This window comes from Nannospalax galili, unplaced genomic scaffold (genome assembly GCF_000622305.1).
Source record: "Nannospalax galili isolate Female #2095 unplaced genomic scaffold, S.galili_v1.0 scaffold218, whole genome shotgun sequence".
NCBI lineage: Eukaryota > Metazoa > Chordata > Mammalia > Rodentia > Spalacidae > Nannospalax > Nannospalax galili.
In genome coordinates this window covers 1,665,430-1,678,305 of record NW_008343207.1, presented here as the reverse complement: position 1 = coordinate 1,678,305, position 12,876 = coordinate 1,665,430, and the positions used below count along the sequence as shown (strand labels likewise).

General features: G+C 45.8%; 1 protein-coding gene and 1 pseudogene across 1 annotated transcript in view; one reads left to right on the top strand and one right to left on the bottom strand.

Annotated features, from left to right (window-relative positions):
• Window positions 1-12,129, bottom strand: part of Rilpl2 (Rab interacting lysosomal protein like 2) — a 23,540-nt gene extending 11,411 nt beyond the window's left edge. The window contains exons 1-2 of the mRNA XM_008839292.3: window positions 11,544-12,129; window positions 4,101-4,252 (exon numbers count right to left, since the gene is read on the bottom strand). Coding sequence (XP_008837514.1) covers window positions 4,101-4,252; window positions 11,544-11,870 — 479 coding nt within the window. The 5' untranslated portion in view covers window positions 11,871-12,129. The remainder of the gene's footprint in view (window positions 1-4,100; window positions 4,253-11,543) is intronic.
• LOC115071407 lies at window positions 2,005-2,128 on the top strand (annotated as a pseudogene).
• Window positions 12,130-12,876: the final 747 nt, after the last annotated feature.

Genomic DNA, 12,876 nt, shown 5'->3' with positions numbered 1-12,876 from the left:
ATAATTAATGTATGAATTTAGTAAGGTTTTTTTGGACACCAGATCAGTACATACAAGGAATCCATTATGTTTCTGATTATGAGAAACAATCAAATTGAAACTGAAATTTTTATTTTTATTTTGTGTTTATGAGTGTTTTTTTATTATTTTAATTTTATGTGTATGCATGTATTGCCTGAATGTAGGTAAGTGCACCCATGTCGTATAATGCCCGCAGAGGTCAGAAAAGGCTCTCGGATCCCCTGGGACTGGAGTCACAGACAGTTGTTAGCTGCCATGTGGGTGCTGGGACTTGAACCCAGGTCTTCTGCAAGAACAACCACTGTTCTAAACCACTGAACCATCTCTCCAGCCCCCCCCCCGCCACATTTTTTTTAGGGCTGGGCGTGTAGCTTAGTGATATAGCACTTGCCTAGCAACACAGACAAAGTTCTGGGTTCAATCCTTAGCATCACCACCAAAAAACAAAAAAAATGATAAACAACCCTTTGAGAAAAAAAAATTGCATCTTGTCAGGTGTGGTAATATGTGCCTTAGTTCCAGTTATTTGAGTAGCTGAGGCAGAAGGATTACCTGAGCCTATGTTCAAGACCAGCATGGACAGATATCAAGGCCCCCCTCTGAAAAAATAAGCTGAGCGTGGTGGCACACCCCTGTGGTCTCAGCACTTGGGAACCAGAGGCAGGCAGATCTCTGTGAGTTCAAGGCCAGCCTGGTCTACATAGTGAGTTCCAGGACAGCTGGGGTACAGGGAGACCCTGCTTCAAAAAAACCAAAAAAATAAAAAATAAAAAATGAAGAAACTGTGGATTGGCAAGACGGCTCAGCAGGTAATATGCTTGCCTGGTGACCTGAGTTCAATCCCTGAATCCATGTAAAGATGAAAAGAGAGAACTGACTCCACTAAGTTGTCTTCTGACCTCATATGCCACATACTGTGGCACTTCTGTGCACCCAACACATATCACATATGTGTGCTTATACACACACACACACACACACACACACACACAATGATAATAATTAAAACATAGGGGCTGGAGAGATGGGTCAGTAGTTAAGAGCTTACTGCTAGAACTTACTGTTCTAGCAAACAACCTGGGTTCAGTTCCTAGCACATATATTAGGCAATTCACAACATACTGTAACTCCAGTTTCAGGAGATCCAAAGCTGTGTTCTGGTCTCCACAGGCACTTGCACACAGATTGCATACATGCATACACTCACTCAGGTGCACACATATACATAAAACAAATAAATCTAAAAAGCCAGGCGTGGTGGTACACGCCTTTAATCCCAGCACTCAGGAGGCAGAGGTAGGCGGATCTCTGTGAGTTCAAGGCCAGCCTGGTCTACATAGTGAGTTCCAGGACAGCTGGGGCTACAGGGAGACCCTGTCTGAAAAAGACAAAAAAAGAAAAAAAGAAAAAAAAGAATAAAAAGCCGGGTTTGAGGCTAGCCTGGTCTACATAGTGAGTTCCAGGACAGCTAAGACAAAAAAAGAAAAAAAGAAAAAAAAGAAAAATAAATAAATAAATAAAATAATTAAAATAATTAAAAAAATAAAATAAATTGGGGGCTGTATAGGTGGCTCAATGGTTAGGAACACACACTGTTCAGTTTCCAGCACCTACATTATGCTGTTCACCACCACCTGTAACTCCAGCAACAGGGGGCATCTTACACCCTCTTCTGGCCTCCATTAGCCAGGCATGGTGGCACATGCCTTTAATCCTAGAACTTGGGAGGCAGAGGCAGATGGATCTCTGTGAGTTCAAGGCCAGCCTGGTCTACATAGTGAGTTCCAGGCCAGCTGGGGCTACAGGGAGACCCTGTCTCAAAAAGACAAAAATAAATAAATAAATAAATAAAATAATTAAAAAAAATAAAATAAATTGGGGGCTGTAGAGGTGGCTCAATGGTTAGGAGCACACACTGTTCAGTTTCCAGGCTAACTGGGGCTACAAGGAGACCCTATCTCAAGATGATTAAAAAAAAAAAAGTTCCATTTATTTTTGGGACCTGTGGCAGTCTCTCTTCCTACCCATGGAAGAGCACATTCTTGCTTATTGGCAAAGCTGTCACCATTTAATTGGTATCAGATTCTGACTTGCACAAGTTTCATTGTGAAAAGAAAAAATATGCCAGGTATGGTGGCACATGCCTTTAATACCAGCACTCAGAGGCAGGTGGATCTGTGAGATCAAGGGCAGCCTGGTAGTGAGTTTCAGGCTAGTTGGGGCTACAGAGAGACCCTGTCTAAAAAAAAAACCCAAAAAGTTAATAATAAAATAAAATTTAAAATTGTATCTAGGGGCTGGCATTGGAGTTGAGTGCTTAGCATGCACAAGGCCCTGGGTTCAATCTCCAGTACCAAAACAAATAACTAAAAAACCAACCAAAGCCATGTATATGTAATAAGTTAGATGGTGATAGGATTGATGCTGATTAATACATTGAATCCTGTCCTAGAACATGTCAATGTACTTAAATTAACATAGACAAGTTTAGATGACGGCCAGTCCATCTCACTTGCTCACAAGCCAGATTTCTTGAGACATATTCCTCAACCCCTGATAAGGAGGCCATCAAGCAGAGGACAGAAATAAGAAACAGACCCCAGTATGAACTCTGAGAGCCAGTCCAGGCTCCTTTCTGACTATGTGAGCCCCAAATGCTTTTCTGTGTTTCAGCCAGTTTAAACCTAACTAGGCTGAGCACAATGAAGTATTTCAGTGTGTGGCCCAAGACCACTCATAGTGCATGTTAGTCTGGATGCTACTGATAAACTATGCATGCCTGTGGCGTTTCCACTGCAGATAATGAGGTTCTCTCAAAACTGCTGTGTTATTATCAAGTTTTAGGCTAGCTAGGACTACATAGTGAGCCCATCTCAAAACAAAACAAACAAAAACCCTACTGTGTTGAAGCTGTAAGCCACTGTGTGATGGTGTTTGAAGATGGAGCTGTGATAGGTTGGGTAGTTTTTTTATTTTATTTATTTATTTATTTATTATTTTTTATTTTTTATTTTTTTGTCTTTCTGAGACAGGGTCTCCCTGTGGCCCCAGCTGTCCTGGAACTCACTATGTAGACCTGGCTGGCCTTGAACTCACAGAGATTCACCTGCCTCCCAAGTGCTGGGATTAAAGGCATGCACCACCACACCCAGCTCTTTTTTGGGCTTTTTTTTGAGACAGGGTCTCCCTATAGTCCCAGCTGGCCTGGAACTCTCTATGTAGACCAGGCTGGCTCAAACTCACAGAGATTGGCCTGCCTCTGTCTGCTAGGACTAAAGGCATGTGCCACCACACCCGGCTTATTTTATTACATATTTACTCTGGGACGAGGTCTCACTATGTAGCCCAGGCTGGCCTGAAACTCAGATCTTCTTGCTTTAGCCTCCCAAGAGTTGTGATTAAAGTCATGCAAAAAAGAGAAAGAATGGGGGGGGAGGAAGGAAGGAAGGAAGGAAGGAAGGAAGGAAGGAAGGAAGGAAGGGCCAGACACACATACATAAAAAAAAAAAAAATCTTTTTTTTTTAAAAGTAAAGACTAAGGGTTTAGCTCAGTGGCAGAGCTCACACTTAGCACATACTAGGCCCTGAATTCCATCCTGGCACCAAAAATAAATAAGGTATGTTCTTTTTTTTTTAAGTCAGGGTCTCACTATGTAGCCCAGACAGGCTTTGAACTCATGATCCTCCTGATTTACTCTTGAGTATACTGGGATTAGGGGTATGCATGACCATTCCTGGATGGACTTCTATTTGTTTGTTGAAAAGAGGGTCTCTTGTCATTCAGTCTGGCCACCAACTCACTATGTAGCCAAGGATGGCTTTGAATTGATGATCCCCTAGCCTCCACCTCTGCAGTGCTGGGATTACAGGTATGCACCACCATGCATAGCCTGGCCTTCCTTCTTGATCATGTCTCTCCACTAGACAATCAAAGACTTTTGCTTTCTCTGCAGTGTTTGCAGCTATGCACCCAGCACCTGGCACACAGTGGGTGTTCAGTGAATGTAGAAGCAAGTGTGTAGCCCTGTGAGGATCCTAGGCAGTGTGTGACCCAGTGCAGCCCGCTGCAGGGAACCCACCTCCTGTAGCACTGCAGCTCCTCCTGTACCAGCAGCAGCTGCGACTTGAGCTTGTTGCGCTCCTGCAGGACGTCCCTTAGCTCCTGCAGAGTGAAGCGGGGCCGGTTGGGATCTGTCAGATCCACCACCATTTTGTCTGGTCCCAGGTTCACCTGAAAGACAACATGCCAACAGTTTCTGTCACAATGCTAAGATGGTCTGTCCCACAAAGAAAGGGTCCGCTTTATGGCTCTCAGGGGCCCTATGAGCTGAGACAAGTTCTTCAGGAAACAGTTGGTAAAGTACCTTCTCCAAGAGAAGGTACTGGGCTCCATGGAGAGTCACTGATTCTAGGGTTGGAACAGAGAAAGTATGACCACACAAGTACAGTTCCTTAACTGAGGAATGGAGATGGATTAAATGAATGTTTGAAGATGCTACCACTACCAAACTGAGAGGAACTTGCAGATCATAGTGATGAATAGGGGCTGGAGAAATGCTCAGCAGTTAAGGTACTTGCTGCTCTTACAGAAGACCTAACTTCAGTTCTCACCACACACGGTTGTGGCTCACAACTACCTATAACTCTAGTTCTAGGGGATCTGACACCCTCTTCTGGCTCAGTGGTTAAGAGCACTTGCTGCTCTCACAGAGGTCCTGAGTTTGGTTCCCAGCACCCACATGGCAGCTAACAACATAACTCCAGTTCCAGAGGATCAAATGCTCTCTTCTGACCTCTTCAGGCACTGTATACATGTGGTACACTTATATGCATCAGACAAAACATTCATATACATAAGATAAAAATAAAAAATAAGGCTGGGCGTGGTGGCGCATGCCTTTAATCCCAGCACTTGGGAGGCAGAGGCAGGTGGATCTCTGTGAGTTCAAGGCCAGCATGGTCTACATAGCGAGTTCCAGGACAGCTGGGGCTACAGGGAAACCCTGTCTCAAAAAAAGAAGGCCCCCCCTAAAAAAATTTAAATTAACAAATAGGGCCAGTTGTGGTGGTAAGCACCTGTAATCCTAGCACTCAGGAAGCAGAGGCAGGAGGATCTCTGTGAGATCGAGGCCTGGTCTACATATAGCAAGGTCCAGGCTAGCTTGGGCTACAGAGTTACAGGGGACTCTGTCTCAAAAACCACTAACAAACAAAAATTAACAAATTGATAGAGAATCTGTACTTTTTTCTGTCTCATATACCCCAAAGTTGGGTAATAGTCCTTGTGTAAGGGAAGATGACCTTGAACTCCTATTTTCCTGCCACCACCTCCTGAATGAAATTATAGGAGTGGGCCAGAGGCAAAAGCATTGTGAGCTCCAGACCAGTCTGGGTTACCAGACCAGAGAAGGAAGAGGAGGAAGAGGAGGAAGAAGAAGAGGAGGAGGAGGAAGAGGAGGAGAAAAGGGAAGAGGAAGAAGAGAAGTAGGATGAACAGGAGGAGGTGGAAACCAGAGTGAAGGAAGGAACATTTACAAACAACTTAAATATCTATTAACAGAACTCCATACACACACAAAACAACTTTTTTTTTTTTGTCTTTTTGAAGCAGGGTCTCCCTGTAGCCCCAGCTGTCCTGGAATTCACTATGTAGACCAGGCTGGCCTTGAACTCACAGAGATCTGCCTACCTCTGCCTCCCAAGTGCTGGGACTACAGGCGTGTGCCACCACACCCAGCTTTTTTTGGTTTTTTTGAGACAGGGTCTCCCAGTAGCCCCAGCTGGCCTGGAACTCGCTATGTAGACCAGGCTGGCCTCAAACTCACAGAGATCCGCCTGCTTCTGCCTCCTGAGAGCTGGGATTAAAGGTGTGCGCCACCACGCCTGGTTCAAAAAAAAATCTTTTAAAATTCGGAGAGTAACTGACACCTGATTTTGACCACTGGCCTCTACACAAGCATATGCAGACATGTGCACACATCCCTCACGTGCACATACACATCCCCATACACACCCAAAGTTGCCAGCACACACCTAGAGTCCGAGCTACTTGAGAAGCTAAGGCAGGAAGATCATGAGCTCATGTGTTTGGGGTCAGCCTGAGATACCCAATCAATACTCCCTTATTTAAAATTTGCCTCTATTTAATTAATTTATTATTATTATTATTATTATTATTTATTTTGGTGTTTTTGAGATAGAGTCTCCCTGCAGCCCCCAACTGGTCTGGAACTCACTATGTAGAACAGGCTGGCCTTGAACTCACATAAATCACTTGCCTCTGCCTCCCAAGTACTGGGATTAAAGACATGCACCACCATGCCTGGCATTTACTTTTAAATTTTTATGTATGGTACTGGAGAGATGGCTCAGTGGTTAAAAGTACTGGCTGCTCTTGAAGAGGACCCAGATTTGATTCCCAGCACCCACATGGTGGCTAACAACCATCCATAACTTCAGTTCCAAGGGAATTCAATGTTTTCTTCTGACCTACATGGGCATTGCACAACATGGGTGCACTACATGGGCATTGCACAACATGGGTGCACTTACATACATGCAAGCAATACATTTATAAATGTAAAATTAAAAAAATAATAAATTTTTAGCCAGGAGTGGTGGCACACACCTGTAGTCCCAGCACTTGGGAGGCAGAGGCAAGCCTGGTCTACACAGTGAGTTCCAGGACAACTGGGGCTACAGGGAGACCCTGCTTCAAAAAGATAAAAATAATAATAATAAAACATTTTTTTCTTAATTTCATTTATGCCAGGGTGGTGGTGCATGCCTTTAATCCCAGCACTTGGAGGCAGAGGCAGGTGGATCTCTGTGAGTTTAAGGCCAACCTGGTCTACATAGCAAGTGCCAGGCTAGCTGGGGCTACAGGGAGACCCTGTTTCAAAAAAACCAAAAAAAATTTTTTATTTATGTTCAAGGCTTGTCTATGACAAAGATTGAGTTCAAAGCTAGTCTGGGTAATTTGGTAAGAAAGGAAAAAGAGGACTGGGGATGTAAGAATGGGAAAATGAATGTACAGCATGCTCTAGTTCCTGAGTTGTAGCTCCAGAGCCAGCAAAAGAAATGTATCTGTCTCTATCAAGTATCTATATGAGGAGACACAAGGAAAGGACCATTTAAAAATCCTCCAGGGACTTGGGGGATAGAGGCTGGTGGATCTTTGTGAGATCCAGGCTAGCCTTGTCTATACCAGGTAACAGGGCTACAGGGAGTACCTGCCTCAAAAAACAAACAACAAAACAAAAATTTCAGAGAGAATTAAGTAGTGGGGGTGGCAGTAGAGATGAGGGGAGGGAGGTTTTTTTTTTAAGTCAAATACCTTCAAACCATCTGAATTTTGAAATTACATTTCTGAAAGAGAAAGGGAAAGAAAAAGAGACAGAGGGAAAAGGAAGGGGAATGGAAAGAGAGAGAGGGGCAGGAAGGGGAATGGAAAGGGAGAGGAAGGGAGGGAAGAAGGAGGGAGGAAAGCAAGTCTATGATTCCAATTATATAATGCCAGGTGTGGTGGCTCACACCTGTAACCCCAGCACCTGGGAAGTGGAGGCAGACATTCAGGTGTTCAAGGACAGCCTTAACTACGGAGTGGGTTCAGGACCAGCCTGGGATACGTGAGACCATGTCTTAAAAAAGAAAAATGGGCTGGAGAGATGGCTCAGCAGTTAAGAGCACTGACTCCTTTTGTAGAGGACCCGGGTTCAATTCCCAGCACCCACATAGCAACTAACAACTGTCCATCACTTCAGTTTCAGGGGATCTGACACCATCTTCTGACCTCCCTGGGCACTGCATGATTCGGATGCACTTACACACACACAGGCAATACACTCATACACAAAAAAATAATAATAAAAACATTTTATGGCATAGGAACTACCTACAATAGTAGGTAAATGCATAGAGACAGAAAGTAAACAGGGCACAGCAGCACCTGTCTGTACTATCAACTACTCAGGAGGCTAAGGCAGGAAAACCACTTGAGGCCACAAGTATGAGGCCAGCCTAGAGAATACAGAGAAAAAAACTTCTCCAAAAACAAAACAAACCAGGGTCACCGAGATGGCTCAGCAGGTACAGGCAGTTTTAGGCAAGCCTAAGGATCTGAGTTTGATCACCAGATCTCATATAGTAGAAGGCGAGAACTCCTACAAGTTGTCCTCTAACCTCCACATGCACACTGTGCCTGGCATACATGTAACTCCGCAAACACAAACAAAAGTAAGAAAGAAATGTAAAAAAAATTTTTTAAAAATGTGAATAGCCGGGCATGGTGGCGCATGCCTTTAGTCTCAGCACTTGGGAGGCAGAGGCAGGCGGATTTCTGTGAGTTCAAGGCCAGCCTGGTCTACATAGTGAGTTCCAGGACAGCTGGGGCTACAGGGAGACCCTGTCTCCAAAAAACAAAACAAAACCAACCAAACACAAAAGTGTGAATGAACTTGGTGCCAGTGGAAGGTACATTTGAACATGGTGAGGGTGGGCTGGGGAGCTGCTCAGGGCAGGCAGGGCATTTGACTAGCATGCACCACGCCCTAAGGCCCATTCCCAACACTGCAAAAAAAAAAAAAAATTAATGAAGGAAAAGAAGTGAGGATGGTAAATAAGTTTCATGTTACATGTTGTTTTGTTTTTGTTTTTTTGAGACAGGCTCACTATGTAGACCAGGCTGGCCTTTCAGAACTCACAGAGATCTGCCTGCCTCTGCCTCCCAAGTTCTGGGATGAAAGGTGTGCACCACCATGCCTGGCCTATGTTATATGTATTTTACCACAAGTCAAAATAATTTAAAATCATCAAAAAGTAATAAAAAAGAACACATTTTAATGAATTGTCTAATGACACTGAACATTTATTCTCTTATTTTATGCATTTTCCTAACCCTTCATTTTTTCTTCCTTTTCTTTTCTCTTCTTTTTCTTCCTCCTCCTCTTCTTCTTTTTCTTCTTGACAGGGTCTTGCCATGTAGCCCAGGCTGGCCTCAAACTCCTGACCATCTTGCCTCAGCTTAAGTGCTGGGATGACAGGAATGTGTTACCACATCAGGCTCCCCCACTCCCCACCTTAAGACTGTATTTAAGAAAGAAAATATGCCACGTCATCTGGTGCCTGTAATACTTGTTCCCTCTGCCCAATGGGGGAAGTCACTGGCCCCTGTGCAGACCACAGGGTTCCCAGGCTATGATACAGCTTCCTCTACTTCCCTGTGCCTAGGACCACAGCTAAAACAGCACTGAATGCAGCTAAGCAACTGGCAAGATCAAGCTGTTCAACTTTTCTTGAATGTCCAAGACCAGGCCACTTTTGTGATGGTCAGGTTCTCCCAGGAAGAATATGAAAGCAGGGTCTACCGGCAGATGGAATCATCACTGTGACTCTGAAGTAGGTGGAACATGCTGGACATGGTGCTTCATGACTATATTCTAACACTCAGAGAGACTGAAGCAGGAGAACTGCCTTAAGCTCCATGCTAGCCGGGGCTACACCATAAGTTCAAAGTCAGCCTGAGCTACAGTGAGACCTTTCCTTAAACAAAACCACACAGCAGGTGAAATAAAGAAGAGGCTGGGAGTATAATTCAGTAATACAGCAGGGGTTTAGTACCAGAGAGGCCCTGGATTCTACCCTCAGCCCTGCATAAAAAGAATTTTAAAACTCAAAAAAAAACAGAACAGGAAAGACATGTGCCTGTGTATCATATACATAGATACGGTAGGGGAAATTAGGGGAAGTTTGTTCTTTTTTTGGTATTTTTGAGACAGGGTCTCCCTGTAGCCCCAGCTGGCCTGGAAGTCACTACGTAGACCAGGCTAGCCTCAAACAGAAATCTGCCTGCTTCTGCATCCCGAGTGCTGGGGTAAAGGTGTGTGCCACCATGCCCGGCTTTTTTTTTTTTTTCTTTAATTTTATTAATCATTTTTACTTTGTGTGTGAGTGTTGCCTACATGTGTAAGAGCACCCATGTCATGCAGTGCCCAAGGAGGTAAAAAAAAAGCGTTAGAGGGGTGGTCGTTAGCTGCCATGTGGTTGCTGGGACTCGAACCTGGGTCCTCTGCAAGAGCAGCCAGTGCTCTTAACTGCCAAGCCAACTCTCCAGTCCTGTGGGAAATTTGTTCTTAAAACTTTGTTTAGCTGGATGTGGTGGTGCACCCCTTTCAGTCCCAGCACTCAGGAGGCAAAGGTAGGCACATCTTTGTGAGATCCAAGTCAGCCTGGTCTATATATATAGGGAGTTCCAGGCCAGTTGGGGCTACAGAGACTCTGTCTCAAAACACAAAAACTTTAAGCTGGGCATGGTGGCTCAGACCTGTAATCTCAGCACTCTGGAAGCTGGGGCAGGAGGACTGCCAAGAGTTCAGGGCCAAGTTAGTTTACATAGTGAGTTCCAGGCCAGGCTCAGCTACAGAGTGAGATCTTGTCTAAAACAAAACAAAACAAAAACAGGTCCAGTGAGACGGCTCAGTGGGTAAAAGCACTTGCTACAAAGACAAAGGATGCGAGTTTGATCCCCATGACCAACAAGGTAGAAGGTGAGAACAGCTCCAGAAGGTGCTGGGGTTAAAGGCATGTGCTACAAACATTTCTTTAGTTTAAATGTTTCTCTTATTCTAGCCTAAAGTCTCTCAGCTGTTTTAGGGTAGATGACATCACATGAGAGCTTCTTAGGAACATAGATTCTTTTGTGGTGGTGCACATCTGTGATCCTGGAATTTGGGGTGGGGGTAGGAGGCAGGGAGATCAAGAGTTCAAAGTCATCCTTGGCTACATAGTAAGTTCAAGGTCAGCCTGGACTACTAGAGCCCCTTTCTCAACCTCTCATCCCCACCATAAAATGTAAAAGACTCCTGCTAGAGGTGGTGGTGGTGCACATTTGTAATCTCAGTATCCAGCAGAACTGGAGGCCAAGGCCAGTTTCAGCTACCTAAGAGACCCTATCTCAAAGCATTATATCAATAAACCAAGGGGTGGGACATGTAACAGTGGTGTGACATTTGCCCAGCATGTTCAGCTCCTGATTCCAGTCCCAAAGACAGAAAAGCAAAAGATGCCACAGCTTCTTAGATCCCAGTTTGTATCTACTGAGTCCAGAAATTCTGGCGCTGGGCCATGTTAATAAGGTTCTTGGCAAGTGAGTATGACTTATTCTTAACACTTGAAAGTACTGCTGTAGGTCAAGGTCAAAGATGCAGTGGGCAGGGCCAGTGAGAGGGTTCAGCAGGTTAAAGTCCCTTGCAGCCAAGCCTGATGAACTGAGTTCAAGCCCCAGAATCCACATTATGGAGGGAAAGAACTCACTCTACAAAGTTGTCATACACACACACATACTAAACAAAAACTTTTTTAAAAGAAAAAATAAGATGCAGTAGATTGCTGACATGCAACATTGCAAGGTCAGACACTTAGTAGGTGTTCAATAAATGCTACCTGTGGAAAAACTTCCAGCCTAAGGGTTGGGTACCAGCAGTGCCAAGGCCCAGGAACCTGTGATCCGTGCACCCCGCACTCACCTCAGCCCCGGGCGGCCCTGCTCTGCGTAGCCCCTCCACTTCCTTCCTGAGGTTGTCCCTCTCCATCCTCAGCTCCTCGGCGGCTAGGCTGCTCTCGTTCACCAGTTCCTCCAGCATCTCCAGCACACGCACGATCTTGAACTGCAGCCGGGTGACGCGGGGATCGCTACCTAGGGCCACGAGCTCGCGGCCCACCACATAGGAGATGTCGTACACGTCGTCGGCGGTTAGCTGCAGGGGACTCTTGGCCAGGGCGCCCTCGGGGCCAGCCTCGTCCTCCTCTCCGTCCTCTTCCACCTCCTCCTCTCGCACAGGGGGCTCCTCCATGATGCCCCGGACCCCCGCAACCTCCGGGGCTGCTGTTCTCGGGTCACTTAGGCTTCCACTGCACCGGGCCGGACAAACTCGGCTGTGAGCAGAGTGCCCCAGCTGCGCTATGGTCCGGTGTTCCGGGAGGAGCGCAGAGCGCAGCAGGGAGCACTCAGTGGCCGAGGAGCGCGCACAGCCGCGCGCCAGGATGTGGTGGCGCAGAGACCAGACAACTGAATGGGAGAGAGCCGAGGAGGGGCCGCCCCGGCTCCGAGAGTACTGCGGACGAAGGGGAGGAGCAGCGCAGCTCCTCCCTGGGTCACCCGCTAGTGAGAAACCGCGTTTCCATGGAAACGGTGGGCGGACTTTCCTGGGTGATCATGGAAAGAGAGTAACGAGGCGAACAACTTTTTCCCTTTGTAAAATCAAGCTTTCCAGCCGTTGAATTTGCATGGTAGGGGAGGGGAAATCCGGGTCTCTTATGAAGACCTTTTTTCTGAAGTGTGTGGCGCAAACCATACTGCTAGCTGTAGGGCTGGGCAGGTGGCTCAGTGGGTGGAGTGCTTGCCTGGAACGCACTAAACCCTGGTTCAATTCCCAACACTGCACAAAACCGGTGGTGGGGGCTCACACCTGGAATCCTAAGCACTTGAAAGATGAAGCAGGAGGATCACAAGTTCAAAGTCATCCTCGGCTTTAGAGCCAGTTGGAGCTTGGGCTATGGGAGACCCTATGTAAAACAACAGAGAGACGGTCCAGGGGTTTAGAGCGAGTGCCGCTCTTGAAGAGAACTCCTATAGGATTCAATTCCCAGCATTATGTCAGGCGGCTATTTGGCTCAAAACCACTGTCAGTTTCCACCTCATGGGTCCCAAGGATGGAACTCAGGTCATGCGGCTTGGCTGCAAGCACCTTTACCTGCTGAGCCATTTTAGCAGCCCCAATTGCATTTCTTTTTAAAATTACCAAATATCTTATTATTTTTATTTTGTGTGTATGAATATATTGTTTGCATGTATGTAAT